The 17,397-nt window shown below is 36.4% G+C and overlaps 1 protein-coding gene across 1 annotated transcript in view; it reads left to right on the forward strand.

Moving 5' to 3' along the window:
* The window catches only part of LOC140159523 (uncharacterized), a 37,841-nt gene extending 35,771 nt beyond the window's left edge, over positions 1–2,070 (forward strand). Inside the window, 1 exon segment of the mRNA XM_072183015.1 lies at positions 396–2,070. Coding sequence (XP_072039116.1) covers positions 396–471 — 76 coding nt within the window. The 3' untranslated portion in view covers positions 472–2,070.
* The last annotated feature ends 15,327 nt before the right edge of the window (positions 2,071–17,397 follow it).

Below are 17,397 nucleotides of genomic sequence, written 5' to 3' on the forward strand. Positions count from 1 at the left end.
GTGATGCCTTTATGAGAAAAAAAACGATGATGCAGCTTTAAGCTACCACTTAACCAAAATTTGGCAATGACTTTCAATATAATTGCTGTGGTCTGTGAGCTATACATTTGATAGCCTATGTATAAGCAACAATTTCCCATGCTTAACACAATTTTGCCAAAGTATGGACTTGAGTGGGTTTTGTATTCACATATTTAAATAGATCCATTCTAAGAACTGGTCATGGTTTAATTATGTTTTGAGTAGTTTATCATGGTGGAGGCTAGGGAGGATTCTGCACCAGTGTTTTGTAATTAACAAAGCCTGCCTTGGATCACAGTAGCAAGAATAAACATGAAACATAACCATATTAATATGCTTCTCATCTTTTGATTTATCTTTTTTTACCACTACAGAATCGGCCAAGACAAATGGACCCGCTACATGCAGAGCAATGCCCCTAGATACTGGGAAGCTCCAGACAATCAGTAATTAAACCATCTCCAAGTCCATGAGTGAAAAAGGTTGCGCAAATCATTTATTGGGTGCTCAAAAAATGACAAATGAAAGTTTGAAATTGAATATATATGAGGTGTAAACTGTGCTAGTAGATGTGTAGCTGACTAATGTGGATAAGTTGATCAATTAGGTATATAACAACAATTTTGTATCATACTACCAGTTGCAGTACTTCAAAGATACATGCAATCAATCATGCATGGCAGATATTTCTACTTTGAAATTGGCCTCATATAAATTCATTCCTAATCTTATTTTTATAAGGTGTACTGTATATGAATAATTTGCTCAAGAAGTTTAATGTATTAAGGATGCATACATTTGATGGTACATTTTTTAAATTTTAAATATATGCAAAGCATGGATGTGAATATTCATCACAACTCAAAACATAATTCACTCGTGTGAAATAAAGAAAGATGCTGCAGCACTTCAGTCTATTGCCTTTTTAATTTAAAATAATGGAAACTAATGTTATGGTTTTGGTGATTGGTAATTATGTATAGTTTGGGAAACAGCATTATAAGAATCCACCACTTTGCTTTTATTTAAATTTACAAACAATATGTGTGTAATTATAGCAAATGCAAAACTGAGTCTTTCATTATTTCTATTTGTTTTTGTTTGTCTGTTTTATTATTTTGGGTATAAATTTTTATTGAAGCAATTTACCATAGTAAAAGCATGTTACTTATAGAGTAGAAACAATACCATTTGACTGTAAAGTTAGAAGTAGTAGATCCTTTATCATAGACCGACAATTTGTGCAAGTAACAAAATTAAGTACATAATTGATATTTTTTATGCTTAATGTTGCAAAAATCCTAAACAATCAGTACTATTATATACTGCAAGTTATCATTGCTAGCTATGGACAAATGATTTCGACTATATGTTGACTATATATACCATTTTGGAAATCCTAGAAAGCCTTAGCGAATTGATGACATATCAATGATCTGCACATCCTTACTACGCAATTCACAGTGTTCAATATGTAGAGTAAAGATAGTGCATCAACAAAATGTCATCAGGATTAATTTTGCAAAGACGTGTATTTTTTTTTTAATGTTTAAGAAATAATGGTGCTCATCCGTTGGAATCAGTTGCTCATTGCTAGCATTGGGCTATTCTACTTGAAATCTATACACCCTGTATGGAAGACATGACCTTAATCTTCCACACAGGGAGTGTGAATTTCATTTGGGGTTACCAGTTTGGGTGGCTCCATTTGAAACCTACACCCCCTGTGTGGGAGATTAAGGTTGTGTCTTCCTTTGGGGGTGTATGGATTTCAAATGGAATACCCCATTGAAGTATGACTGTGGGTAGCGACTGTAACCATCTGTACTCGTTAGCCTGCAGCAGGAATATTATATATTATGCCAAATTTGAAAAAAAAGGGATAATATGCCTGTAAGTGAAATGAAGCAATATTATTTTCAAATGACGACAACAAATGATTCTGTACGGAGCATTTGATGACTAAATACCCATGTTCCCCACCCATTATTATACATAAATCTTTGAAGTTTATTTTGGAATAAATAAGTGCTTTACCTATGGTAAAAATATGTGTTTTTCATTCCTTTCACTGTTGTGATGTCTAAATAGTAGAATGATGTACAAATCCTACAGTAGAATTTCAGTAGGTGGTACTAATGGCTTCAACACAGCTATCTCATAAGTTTTATCATTTTCCTACCTCCAGACTGACATCAGTACTTGGTAGCAGTTAATTCGTACATGTACAGATGCACCGCCTTTGATTGAGCATGTAACACCAGTTCTTTGACGAAACCTACAAATTTAGAGGGTGTGTTTGCATTCCAAAATTGATAACATACAATTTGGGCATATTGGGAAATGTAATGAGTTTAATTTTAAGTACATTATTTGGGCAGACTGGCCAATGTGGTGATCGCCACATGGGCCGCTTGGTTCTTGGCCGCTTAGGACCGGTTGCTCAATAATCCAGAAAAAAAGAAAGGAAAAAAACCAAAACCACCATTGGATTATGGTTAGCTGTTTAGGAAACGGAATTTAATAGTATAAATAGTATTTAGGCCTACTAGCGAAAAATATTTTGCCCTCCCCCAACACACACCCTTTAGATTCTTGAGCGTCCTGGAAGAAGAAGCTCTATTCTTATTTACCTCGTTGGTAGAACCCATGGAACCATTTTTCTAAGAGTGTAGTCCCGTAGGCCTATGTACATACAGCAGAAGCCGCTACCCCTAATAGCCCATAGATAATAACTGGCTCCTGCAGAATAAAAGAGAAACCATGAAAAGACAAAAGTAAATACCAAAAGCCGGCAGTGCCGCCGTCTTAGGCAAATTTCGGCATTCATTTGTTAAACCATGGAAATAGTCATCTACTATTTCCATGGTAAAACTCAAATACCACTATTTTTACGTTTAAGGGGGTACTACACCCCTGGCCAATTTTATGCCTATTTTTGCATTTTTCTCAAAAATTATAGTGCATCTGTGGTAAGTAAGATATGTATATTATAAGGGCAAGGACTACAACTATTGCACTGAAAATTCAGCATGTAGCTATTGATTTATTGATCAAATATTGGTTTTCCCTCATTTTTGATTGGAACTCCACAACTGATGTTTGCGCTGAAATAAAATTTCTAGTGCAGTAGTTGTAGTCCTTGCCCCTATAATATACATATCTTACTTGTCACCAATGCGCTATAATTTTTGAGAAAAATGCAAAATAGGCACAAAATTGGCATGGGTGTAGTACCTTAACGATTAGAATAACCACGTTACGATGCTACTATTTCCATGATGTTACAAAATGTGTAATAATCAGAAAGATTAAAACTTCTTTCTTTATTAAAGAGGCGTGGTCGATGATGACATGTTCTGTTTTCTGTCTTAGATTGAGGCCTACCATGAGAACAATACGTTTCCAAATTTAAACGAAACATCTCACGCGTTATACTTCACTGGGGTAATGAGAAAAATATGAGGTTTCTTCTTATACAAAAATCCCAGTTTTGATGAACCAAAATGGGGGATGAGGCTGTCGATCAGATCAAGGACCTATAGCAAATTTGTTTTGTAAGTTTGACAAAATTGAGAAAAAAAAATTGCAGTTCACATCCTGAAATTTGCTTCCAACTTTTTCAAAAATAAGATTAACTAGAAATTTAACCCCCTTTTTTCTACTTGAGGGGTCGGTCATCCACCTTTGCACAAAATTTTTTGTGGGGTCTGAGAGCACATCAGACATATAGAATTGCATTCTGAATACGAAGAATGTCTGATATCCATTTTGATTTTTTGAAATTCGCGATTTTATGGCAAATTATGAAAAATGGACATTTTTGACATCTAACAATCCTCGAAGTCAGATTTAATGACATTTACTATTATGTAGCTCTAATGCAAAGCCGATGATCATTTGAAAATTATGACTTTTCGTATTAAAGATAATACATTTTTAGGTGCGAACAGCACCTCATGCATTAACCCTGTCTTCAGTTCGTGCGTTCGTTCGTAACAAACGTTTTGAAGGATTAGCTCGACAAAGATCAACTGAGAGTTTGCGAAAAATGCATTTACGTCGCCATCCCAATGATCATGACAATAATAAACCAAGGCCTTTCAACATGTTCAACCCGCACCTTTCGAGATTCTGTCGATCTTGTTTTTCCAAAAAGACCTAAAAATTAAGTCTTTTTGGAAATAAAAAGTGTATCTTCCTTACGAAAGGCCAAAATTTTCAAATGATCGTCGGCTTTTTCCTCCCAGCTACATACACTTTAAGCAAATATCATTAGATTTATCAATTTTATTTCGAGGACTGCTAAATTATGAAAAATAACAAAGAAACAAAATCAATTTGCCATAAAATATGTATTGTATCGCCAATTTCAAAAAGTCTAAATTATTTGATATCAGAAGGACATTCCTCGTATTCAGAATGCAATTCGTTATCAATGTGTTCTCATGTCCCACAAAAAATGCTGTGCAAACATTGTTATCCGACCCTTAGTTAAAAGGGCATTTCGTGATCCACAGCATCATCACCCACTTTTCTCAAAAAAAGTTGAGATTTTTATATCATTGAAAACCTCTGGCTACATAATGTTTATGTACAAAAAATTATTTGCAGATTAATTCGTTTTGCAAAGATATCGTGAAATTCGAATTTCGTTCTGGTACGTACTAGTACACCAGAACGAAATTACAACACATTGCCTATGGAGCATTGTAATACACATAATCATGCATAACTCGCAAACGCAAAATTGGAATCAACTGAAATTTTGGGAATAAGCTTTTTTTGTGGATATCTGCTGAAAAATGTCATAAAAAGAGGATGCTAGGATCACGAAATACTCCTTTAAGTGACCATACGTCCAGGTGCCTATCATACACGCCCGCATATAACCGTCACTTCAAAGCTCCGTGTCTACCATTCCACGGATCTCTGTTGACGTTATCATGGGATGTAGCAGTTTTGAAAAAAAAAAAAAAAAAAAACGATTTAATTAAGTAAATAAAATCCGATTTAAATTAAAAACAATAATAATAATAATTTAAAGAAGGATTTCGTGGTCCTAGCATCCTCTTTTTATGACATTTTCAGTGGATATCCACGAAAAAAGCTTATTCCCAAGATTTCAGTTCATTCCGATTTTGCGTTTGCGAGTTACGCATGATATGTGTATTACGCTGGTCCATGGGCCACTGTTGTAATTTCGACGAAATTCAAAATTGACGATATTTTTGCTAAACAAATTAATCTGCAAGAAATATTTGGTACATAAACATTATGTAGCCAGAGATGTTTCCAGTGGTATAAAAATCTCAACTTTTTTGGAGAAAAATGGGGGGGATGAGGCTGTGGATCACGAAATGCCCTTTAAAAAATCAGCAACTCTGTCTTTGGTATGCATTAATGTTTTATTTTATTTGTGCTATCTTTTGAAGATATCACCACGCAACATAACGATTGCTCTTTTATTCTCGTTTTATGATGCTATCTACTGAAGATAACTAAAATAAGTCGTTTTACTTTTAAGGGTGGTCTTAACTCTTGAATTATGGAAACTTTCGGGCCTCATAACTGCAAAACTGTTAGTCTAAAGATATAAAAGTATACATTGGCAAAGACTTGATAAATTCCCAGCAAACACAGAAACGTTTTTAAAACGTTTTAAATAAGTTATATTTTGGGTTTTGGTTTAGGTAAAACGTTTTAATAACATTAAAATGTCGGGTTATATAAAGGTCATGAAATCGTTTTAAAACGTTTTGTATGAAAACACACTACAACAATATTTTTAAAATGTTTTCGAAATGTCATTGTAAACTATTTTTGCAAACATATTTGGCCAAATATTTTTTCAACACTTAAATAACATTATGTTAAAATATTTGCACCCAGCAAACACAGAAATGTTCTTAAAATGTTTTTTACAAAATTTTTTAATAACATTTAAATGTCGGGTTATATAAAGGTCGTGAAAACATTTTAAAAACGTTATTGTAAATATTTTGGGCAAACATTTTTTGCAAAATGTTTTTTCAACCCCAAATAACATTCTGTTTCGAATGATTTGTACCAAGTTTTCATAAATGTTTTTGGAATGTTATTAAAACGTTTTTATACCCTTTATATAACCCGACATTTAAATGTTTTTTGTAAAACATTTGTGTTTGCTGTGCAGTAAATTACCAACAAATGTTATTGTATGGGCGGAGCCATAGGCGGAGAGCCATACTTTAATTTTGTTTTGCAATATTTGTTCGCACGTTTAAGGGTTTATCTAGCCACTGTGTAGATTGAAAGTTGCAGGGTATATAGTATGTAATCGAATGAAGAAGTAGATAGATTTTCTATAATAATATGTGTTCAGGAGAGGAGATATTTAACAAAAACAAAAACACCAAAGTCCGTCAAATGCACGAATAAGAATACGTGTATAGTATAGGCCTATCCACCATTGGGGAATTGCCGCAGCTGATTAGAGTCGTTCATTTCGTGCGGTACATGATTAGAGTCGTTCATTTCGTGCGGTAAATAGCGGGCAATGGGTGTATTTTTTGTTTGCTTTTGTGCTGCTTTTTGGAAACACTCGCGTTCGTTAATTTGTTTGCACAGACCTAGTCTCCTACACAGCCAATTTGTGTCGGGCGATCCAAACAAACATCGTGATAGCCACATACAGTCTGGCCGCGAGGCACAGACTATCAAGTGTTTGTTTACCAGTGACCTTCAATAAAATCGATACTGTAGTACAAACATGCTATATACAGGGTGTCCCTGAAAGAACTGTATCGTCAGAAACTTAATTGTTTGGGTATTTTAACGCCACAACTAAACAAAACTATATAATTGGTGTGGTTGATTAATAAATCAGCTATCACATACTTTTTGAATTTTGACAAAAAGACGAAATATTAAGATTAGAAATTTAATAACGTGGCATAATCACTGCGCATCATAATTTTTACTTCATTTACTGTATAAAACATACATCTTTTGACTCATTATGACACCAGATTTTCTTTTCTTTTTTGAGAAACAAAAATCCTTCCAAACTGTACATAGAGCCAAAAATTTACAAGATTAAATTTTTTATTTTGGCATAACAATTTAGGGAATTTTGTTTTTGTTTGTTAACGTTTGTTTTAATACGCAATCACTGGGCACACCCTTTCCAACGAAAAATGAAAACTTTAATCTCAACATTTAATTTTGAGCATGGAGAAAGGAAATCATAATTTCCCTCCTGTTTCTCCCCATTTTCCCTTCTGTTTTTCTTCTCTTTTTTTCATTTTGCTTTTCACCTTTCCACATTTTTTTTCTTCTCAGACAACCCTTGTTTACCAAAAGTAATAAATTTATTTAATTAATGACGACACAGCATTCTGTCATCCCTGTCTAGCCCTGCTCCAAAGGTTTGACCTGGTTGTTAAACCGGCGCAGGCCAGATGTCAGAACTGCAAATCAAATGCAGCAAGGTAGAGGTTGTAATATCGTGCACATAGCTACATAATACCTTGCTGTGTATAGTGAACAGAGCACGTGTATTTTGCTCACTGGCAATTGATACAAACAGAAGGTATCAATAAATGGGACAGTATGAATGGATCATTTTCGAAGTTTATGTTGTGATGAAGTTTGGAAGTCAACATGTGCGATGATGCCGAGTATTAGGGAACAAACCAAAAGATCAATGACGTCCTATAAACGAGTTTCGTTTAGGGGTGAAGGGTGTAAAAATACTCGATTACGTTTGTACAAAACCATCGGTCTGAAGAATGTGTCATCATTATTATTATGTCAAAATTTTCAACATTTCATTATTACGTTTCTGGCAGGGAGGGAGGGGGTCGGCTGAGAAATGAAACTAGTTACGTTTATAGGACGTCATCGATCTTTTGGTTTGTTCCTTATAGGGTCTACAGGGGTTTTAACAACATGGTGTATCGCCTAAACTTGGTCAGTTGTATTTGTAGTTGATGTTCTTACAGAGCTGAATAGATTTCGGGGTTTTCCAAGGTCACCCAGGGTTCATCTGAGGTCAAATGACTAAAAGCTGTCATATGGGCATGAAACTTGGTGGGTATAGTCAACACTTAAGAGTAAAATTTTTGGAAGGTCATCCGAGGTCACCAGGGGCATCTGAGGTCAAATTACTAAAACTATATATGGGCACGAAACTTGGTGGATATAGTCAACATTTAGAGTCAACTTATTGGAAGGTCATTTCGGTGTCATCCGAGGTCACCTAGGGGTCATCTGATGTCAAATTACTAAAAACTGACATAACCGCATGAAATTTGGTGAGTACAGTCAACATTAAGAGTCAAATGTTTGGAAGGTCATTTTGGGTGTAATCCAAGGTCACTTAGGGGTCATCTGAGGTCAAATGACTAAAATCTGTCGTATGGGCATGAAACTTGGTGGGTACAGTCAACATTGCTAGGAAACTGTCTATACATACAAAAACTTCCAACACACGGCTCGGGTTGTTTTGGTAAAGCAATACCAACACCTGTTGTGAACTCGACACCACAAGGGGATATCCCATATCCCAACCCGTGCTCTGGGCATCTTGTAAAACATAAACATTACACAGCTGTGCGGCCTATTACATTTCCATATTATTTCCTTCTTTAATCACCCCACACTCCCCATCCACCATCCAGGCTTCGCCCATACAGGGTTCTGAAAAGAAACTCACATCTAAACACAACCACTACCATACCATCACCCAACAACCTTACACACCAACCGCGTATGCCGAAAACCGCGCAACCCGAGAACCGCTCTAGTTTAATGTTATGAAAACGTTTTATACCATTAATGTACCCTTTATATAAACCGACATTTAAACGTTTTCTGGCAACCTTTTATAACCTTTTGCGAATGATGTCGAAAACGTTTTGTGTTTGCTAGGTTCATCTGCGAGGTCAAATTTGGACAAAAATGCTCCTTTTTGAAGAAAAGTTTTAAAAAAACCGGGTTTTTGAGCCCAAACTTTTTTCAGACAACGTAACAAAATAATTCTTTGGTAATTTTGTTTTTATTAATTTTTAAAAACTAGATCAATATTAATAGTACCTGTTTTTTTTTTTTTTTTTTTTGACAAACCTTGAGAAACTTGCATCAAAAATTGTTTAATTTTCAAAAAAATCATAAAAAAGCTCTTCGTCCAAATTTCAAATATTTTTTGGTGAAGTTGGTCAAAATTCAAAACAATAAAAAAAAACGGGTCCAAGATATTTAATCGTCTATAATAGTTCCTGCGTCAGACTTACCGCTAAGCCATACTCAAAATTATACTGATGTTTATTAGAATTAAAGTATTCGTATTCAATAGTAAATGGCCATAAAAAAATATATATAATTAGTGACAGTAAAAGTGTAGTAAACCTATGCCCCCGGGGGGGGGGAGGCACTCCAACTTTGGAGGTGACGCGTATGTAAGGCTGATAAGACCCCCTATTTCAGCACCGCTGTCACCCAAAGACCAAATGTTCCTTTCGATCAGTCCCCAAAGACCCTTTGAACACCAACGAATCATCTATCACTGATTTTGTTACTTCTTTGGAAATAACAAAGCTATTTGAAGCAATTTGAGAATTAGAAATTCAATTTTCGAAGCTTTTTTGACCCTCACCCAAAAACCCCACTTTAAAAAAAGTTCATATTCTTACCCAATGCCCCCTAATTTAGATCCAAACGGTCCGTCTCTCACCCAATGACCCCATATTTTGTACATTTTGCTCTCACCGAATGCCAAAAAACATGCTCTCACCCAATGACCCCATTTAAAAAAAAAAAATTTTGATCTCACCGAACGCCTCTTGCTGCGAATATTATTGAAGTGCCCCCGGGCGTATGCCTATGTTATTGAATGCAACATATCGAGCAATAATGGCAATAGAAAGAAATATTCCAAAGACCATGAGACCAAACCACCAAGACCAAGTAAAGATGGGAAGAACAGTGGCGGCGCAAGGAATTTTTTTCGGGGGCAAAGTGATTTTCAGGGGGGCAAAATTGGCAAATTTTGCGCAAAATTGCCGCAAAAAGTGGAAATTTACGTGAATTTGGGGGTTTTGCCTCAAAAGTGGGGGGGGGGGGGCAAACTAGGGGGCAAGAAAAATATTTGGGGGTATTCATGACTTGGAGAAGGACGATGGTAGTTTTGCTCATACAGATGAAGATAAAGTAGAGATATTAAACAAATTCTTCGCCAGTGTCTTTCGAAATCCGTGCTAGTTATCAGGCAGGATGCCGTGATGATCAAGATGGTTCATAATCTGGCTGTGAATGTTCTAACACCTGGCAACAAATCCTGGTTAGAGATACAGGTTGATAGTTCTCTGTTTCAGCACGGTCACCTTTTTTTGAAGATAGGCGTGACATTTGCGGTCTTCCAATCAGATGACAGGCATCCAGTCTGAAGAGATTGGTTAAAGATGAAGGTTAATACAGGTGCTATCTGCGGGGCTATATTAATTACCTATATTAATCAGCTTCTATCAAACCAAATTAATAATTTAGCATGTTAATGTAGTTGGAAATTACATATTGTACGACTAGATTCCTACTCGATTCTTACAACAAAGGAGCTTAGCATCTTCGATATTTCCAAGTAGATATTCCTCCTTTTCAGAAAACAGAATACATTTCTAGGTTGTTTTTTTTTTGGGGGGGTTGTAAAATATTACCACAACTAGGAGGTGAACAAACAATTCACCATTAAACGCGAGAGTAATTTCAAAACATAAGTGAAATAAGACTGAAAGATGATGATACGTTGCTGATTGGCTGTATTTATAGAAGCCCAAATTCATCATGGAAAACAATCGTCAGCTCAATCAGCTTGTAAACAAAGCATGCACCAGGCAGAATTCTAATCTACTCATTGTTGGTGACTTTAACGGTTACCTTCCATAAGTAGACTGGTAGTTATGGACTTGTAATGCTGGAGCTAGCCACCCGGTTGGGCATTTCTTGATTGTATACAAGATAACTTTTTGTACCAGATGGTGGAGTTCTGTACTAAATTTAGACAAGGTCAAAAACCCAGCCGACTTGACTTGATTTTGACCAATGATGATGCCATGATTTGTGATGTGACAGATAGTAGCCCATTAGACAAGAGTGACCATGTTGTGATACATTTCGAGTTGATTTGCTACAGAGACGTCTTTAGTAAGGAATTTGTTGGGCAGTACAAGAATGATAACGGAGACTGCAAGAAGCTGAATGAGGATTTGTCTATTGTACAGAGGGAGGAGAAATTGACCCCGTATTCAGTTGATGTAGTATGGAATGCATTAACAGATCTTCTCGGAACAGCAATGGAAATAAATATTTCAAAGACAAACCACCCAGAGAAAATAAAGATGGGAAGAAATGGACGCCATTGTATTGGATGTCTACTGAAGCCACGAAGAAAGTTAAGAAGAAATATCATGAAGAGTTCTGGAGAGTTCTGGAAATATGTACCTTCAAAAACCAAAGCAAAGTCAGGTATTCATGACTTGGAGAAGGAAGATGGTAGTTTTGCTCATACAGATGAAGATAAAGCAGAGATATTAAACAAATTATTCGCCAGTGTATTTACAAATGAGGATATTGCAGATGTTCCGGATCCATAGGTGAAAGCTACACTCGGACATTAGCATCTCAGAGGAAGCTATTCTGAAGAAGTTGAAGAATTTGAACCCATCTAAATCTCCTGGACCTGATGGTTTTCACCCGAGAATTTTGAAGGAAGTTGCCGAAGTGATATCTAAGCCATTACAGATTATTTTCAAAAAGTGAATGGAAGATAGCACATGTCACTGCATTGTTTAAAAAGGGTAAGAAGGCATCGCCTGGGAACTACAGGCCAGTCAGCCTAACATCAGGTGGAAACCATCATCAGAGACCACGTAAGTATTTGGATGGAAGGCAATTACTTAGCGATGACCAGCATGACATTAGGGCAGGCCGTTCTTGTGTTACACAGTTACTGGAGATTGTTGAGATTTGGTCAAGAATGTTAGACGAAGGAGGAGAAATTGACGTAGTTTACTTAGATTTCAAAAACTTTTGATAGTGTCCTCTATCAACGACTTCTGAAGAAGTTAGCAGCATGTGGTATTCAAGGAAGAGTGCTAAGTTGGATTGAGAGTTTCTTAACAGAAAGACAACAGAAGGTGGTGATTAATGACAAAGGGTCTGCATGGGAGGTTGTTGTGAGTGGAATTCCACAGGGTATTGTGTTAGGTCCGATCCTATTCGTGATCTTCATAAATGATCTGATATAATAGACGGAAATGTGAAGATATTTAAGATTTTCAGATTCTTTACAAAATCCTGGTCAGACCACATGTGGGAGATATGCTACAGGGTGTCCCAATAAAAACAGAACCCTCATTGCGCCCTCTGTTTCTCCTATTTCTGTATATCAAATATTTTTTGGTATGTAAAGAAACCTTAAATTGTTAGCTTTAATGAACCAAAACAATTATTTCAACGGGCTTACATTTTTTGAAGATATACCCTCTTTAAAAAATGTACCCGTTTTTCACTCTGTCCACGGATGAAGTTTTGCTACATCAAAGATTAAAATTAAACACAAGGTTAATGACTTGGAAAGATAATAGCATTAGGCTTTGGAAAGCATTCAATATGAGCAATGATTACCAGCTAACCTCCAACATCTTCGCAACTGTATTTCTGCTGCAATCGCAAGTATACGGCGTACAAGGAGGGTAATGCAATGCAATTGATGCAATGAGGACCGTGGCTGAGACTTGTACGTATTTGTCAAGGAGACAACCAGGTAGAGGGCAAAGCAGCACAGTAAACTCAATTCAGAAGAACCAAGGACATACCAAACAGCCTTTTTCAGCTCCCAAGAAGAGAAATGACATTTTGAAAATAAAAACAACAAAGTAAGAAAGTAAGAAACATAATAAAACAAAAAAGGCATAAATATCCAAGAAAAAAAATAGTTTAATTGCAAGAGAAGTCCCACCCCACATCCGTTATCCATAGCCCATTATGCCCACCGGTAAAGCCTAATCCCTAAATAAAGTTTTTTGTTTTTATAAAGTTATCATTGTGGAATGTTTGATATTCATGCATGGTACGTGTACTCCTTTTCAATCTTTGAAGCAGCCACACCTCCTCCGTGGACAGAGTAAAAAACGGGTATATTTCTTGAAAAGAGCACATCTTCAAAAGTTTTTAGCCGATTAAAATATTTCTTTCAGTTTATTAAAGCTAACAGATGATGATTTCTTTACATACCAAATATATTTTGTTACCTTTTCAGAAATATGAGAAAAAGAGGGCACAATGAGGGTTCTGTTTTTATTGGGACACCATGTAATTGCATACTGAGCGTCGAGAAAGCACAAAGGAGAGCCACAAAGATAGTCCCTGAACTGAAGGAACACAGCTATGCAGAGAGGCATTGAAGTTACCAGCATTGGCATATAGGAGACTAAGAGGTGATCTGATTAAAGTGTACAAAATAATGCATGGCTTCAATGACGTTCAGAAAGAGGCGTTGTTTGTGTTATGTAATGAAGAAAGAACAAGAGGCAACAGTATGAAGATTCAGAAGAGGCATTCATGACTCAGCTGAATGTCACTCCTCCACCCAAAGAGTGGTAACCGTGGACCAGATCCCGGATCATGTAGTGACAGCCAAGTCTCAAAAATGGTGTTGACGTGGAACTCTCCAAGTGGTACACACATGACAAGTACACATATACCAGCAAACACATAAATGTTCTAATAAAACTTTTAATAACATTTAAATGTCGGGTTATATAAAGGTCATGAAAATGTTTTTAAAACGTTATTGCAAATATTTTGGGCAAACATTTCTGCAAAATATTTTTTCAACCACCAAATAACATTCTGTTTAGATTGTTTTGTATCAAGTTTTCAAAAAATGTTTTTGGAATGTTATTAAAACGTTTTTATACCCTTTATATAACCCACATTTAAACGTTTTCTGTAAAACATTTTGTGTTAGCTGAGATGGAATTGGATCTGACTGGCAGCAGAAGTCAGTTTTTAGCTTCTCATTTGATCAGGCTATGCAGTCATATTTTGATGTTTAACTCTCTTCACGCGGGTGTCGACTGCAGACAACAAGTTTCAAATTTTTTTAAAAAATTTCAGAAATGTAAATTTTCATGACCATTTGGAATCAGCATGAAAAATGCATTAAAATGAGTACAAACAAGCCTAGTATTGATTCAGTAGTTCTTAAGATAGCTCTTGATATTTTAAGAAAATATTTCAAAACTTGAACTTTTTCCATTGAAGCGCATGGCTAGCACGCAGAGCAGGCTTTGATTTCGTTGTTTCACTCGCATGACTCGCCCTGGTGTTGTCACATTTGTTGTTGGCTAACTCGAGCGTGTCTATGATTTAAGCTAAGTCAAGCACCAATCCTGGTACAAAATAAATAAAACATAATAATATTTCATTATGATCATCAACCGTTGTGGGTCCACTGCATGACTAAAGCCTCAGCATATCTCCGACAGGTAGCTCTATCTCTAGCCTTGCTGAACCAATTTACTGTTCCCCAGTGTTGGTCATATCATTTCGCCATCTCTTGCATTGTCTACCCCAGTTCCTGCTCCCATTATTGTACATTAAAATTAGTTACCTTTGCTTCTGGAGAGTGATATGTGTACTTATGGGAGATATGCGTTGGGGTATGCGACTATGTGTGAGGATGTGGTTAACTGGTGTTTATGTCTATGTAAGTTGTGAGTTGCAACATTAACTATTTTACCTATACTTTTTTGCCTTTTGGTACATTGCGTGTGCCAGTGATTTATTGTGCGTGTAACATTCGCAAACACACAAAAAAGAAGCTTGAACATTGTATAATAGTTGTGGTATAAGCTGTATACATAGTCAAACCACGAATAATTTGATTTAACTTCAATTTGAGTCTTTGGTAGGGATTTACGTTTTATTTTTCATGTTTTGTGCTACATTTTAAAGATAGCTTTATGGAGCATGACCATTGCTCATCTGGACTCGTTTTAATGCTGCTTTCTAAAGATAACTAAAATAAGTCCCAGATAATAGTCATGTAAATTCAAGATAAATTAGGTGTGTTCATCACAAACCTGAATTATTGTATTGTTTACCCTATCTTCTGAAGATCAAATTAAATGCATGTTATAATTTTTGCTTCTGCGTGAAGATTGCTTAAAAAGGCGGGGGACAATCATGATGGCAACTACTGCAGCACAAAGATGGCTCATTTAGCCTCGTTTTAATGGTACTATCTACTGAATGTATCCATTGCATCTGCCTTATGCTGTACACACTTTTTTTATACAAAAATAATGATGTTGTGAAGATCGTACGTAACATAACACGGTCCAAATACTCTAGTAAATGGTAGCTATCGTACGTGACCATTCCGGGGACCATTCACTATTCAACGCATGAAACATCAAAACATTCCGGTTCCAATTTTCAAAAACAGTTGAATAAAATAAGCAAGAAAGCCACATATGCTTACGTGTTATGGGTTAGGCGACGGCACATCACGTACTACGGGGTTTTATTCTTGTGTACAACTATCTAAGCGTAACTTTGGGAAGCTGGAATAATTACTTGTTCAACATGTTTCGTGTGTTTTGTGGTTTATTGGTTGAACCTACTGAAGTTTTGAAAAAAGTTAAAAATTATATAATTATTACCAAAATGCTGAATTTGCAATGAGAAGCAGAACACAAGACTGCACTGGAAGTCATACCTTGAATGAATGCTGTTTGTTTGCTTGTTTGTTTGTTATACCATTTTCACCCTGAAGCGCCAGGACATCAGGGTGAAAAATGGTATAGTGTACCTAGGCTGGTTCTTCATTATGGAAAGGTTTCTATACAAAAACGATTCTCTTATAAACCATGTATGCACAGTCCGAGAGCTTCAAAGCAAGTAGTGAATTGTCTCCACGCAGTCTTTGATTACACCATGGTCGATCGAGTGCATAGCATCGTAATTGTGATTGGTTTTTGTCGAAACCTCAAGTGTTCCCTTCATCCAATCAGGTTTTTTTTAAAATATCAAACGAAAGCTAACACTTCTCCCTAAAAACACTTTTTGTCAATAGGTCAACAGATAACGCAATTCAATGTTATTGCAAAGCGAATGTGGTAAATCTGTTGAAAACTACCTATCCAAGCACATTTTTGACCAAAATGTAGGGTTTAAAAGTCAAAACCTCAAACCTTACAATGTTTTTCAAATCGTATGTCATTAAATGAAAAAGCACACTATATTGTCCATATACTAGCGTCATTAGAATGAGCAATGGCCAATTCTCTTTAAATTGCAAATCTTGTGCAAAGAGTTACTATTGATGGTGTCTGGGAAGAATATCCCAATCAGTAAATTTGTCCGGATGCTTGGTATGGTAAATCTCTTGTTGGTATGAGCTGGGTGTCTGGAATCTCTACGAGTTGGTTTGTGATACGGTACATCATGGTGACCATGGTGGTGACTCTGCGATGTTATAGAGAATCCCGTTTTGACTTCTCAAGCATGCTCGTGACAATGCTGTCTCTGGAGTAGTCACTCGTCATATAACGTGAACACTGCGCTGGATGGATCATGGATTCGACCGTGGCTGAGTTCTTCTGTATGTGTGGGGATCCCATACGCATCTGACATACTCGGCTGTAGGAGGAACAATAGTGTTGTAGCAGGTGGGGCACTTGCTCGTTGCAGCTAAAGTGAAATGAAGACAAAACTGATGTTCTGCATATCACATGACGCTTCAGGCCCAATGATAATATTCAATTCATGTGTATCGATGATGCTAAAACATGTGTCAGATTGATCCATCCGAGATGCGCGTAACCTTGGTACTCTGTTTGAAAATCATCTTAACATGCCATATCCTATAAATAATATGCGTCCGTCTGCCACTCATGCTATTCACAAAATCAGCAAAAATCGTCATCTTCTTGATCAACAAACTGCAAAAAAACATGCTCATGTCTTTGTTACGTGTCGTTTGGATAATAGCAATGGTTTAGGTCTTCCTGACACATCAATTTCTAAGTTTCAATGCATATCGAATCCAGCCGCTAGACTTGTAACATTGACAAAATCTCGTGATCACATCTCTCTCATTCTCCGCGATCTACAATGGCTACCTATAAATCCTGCATTATGTGCAAGATTCTTCTTCTTACCTACTAATCTCTTGGTGGACTTGCACCGCTATATTTACAGGAACTTATTCATGAATACAAGCCTACGCAATCTTCGCTCTACTTCTCAATTTCTTCTTGTAACTCTACCGGTGTCAACTCAGTTCTATGGTCGGTGCGTTGCAATATTAAAAAAGACTGTTGATCAATT

The sequence above is a fragment of the Amphiura filiformis genome, chromosome 1 (assembly GCF_039555335.1).
Source record: "Amphiura filiformis chromosome 1, Afil_fr2py, whole genome shotgun sequence".
Lineage (NCBI taxonomy): Eukaryota > Metazoa > Echinodermata > Ophiuroidea > Amphilepidida > Amphiuridae > Amphiura > Amphiura filiformis.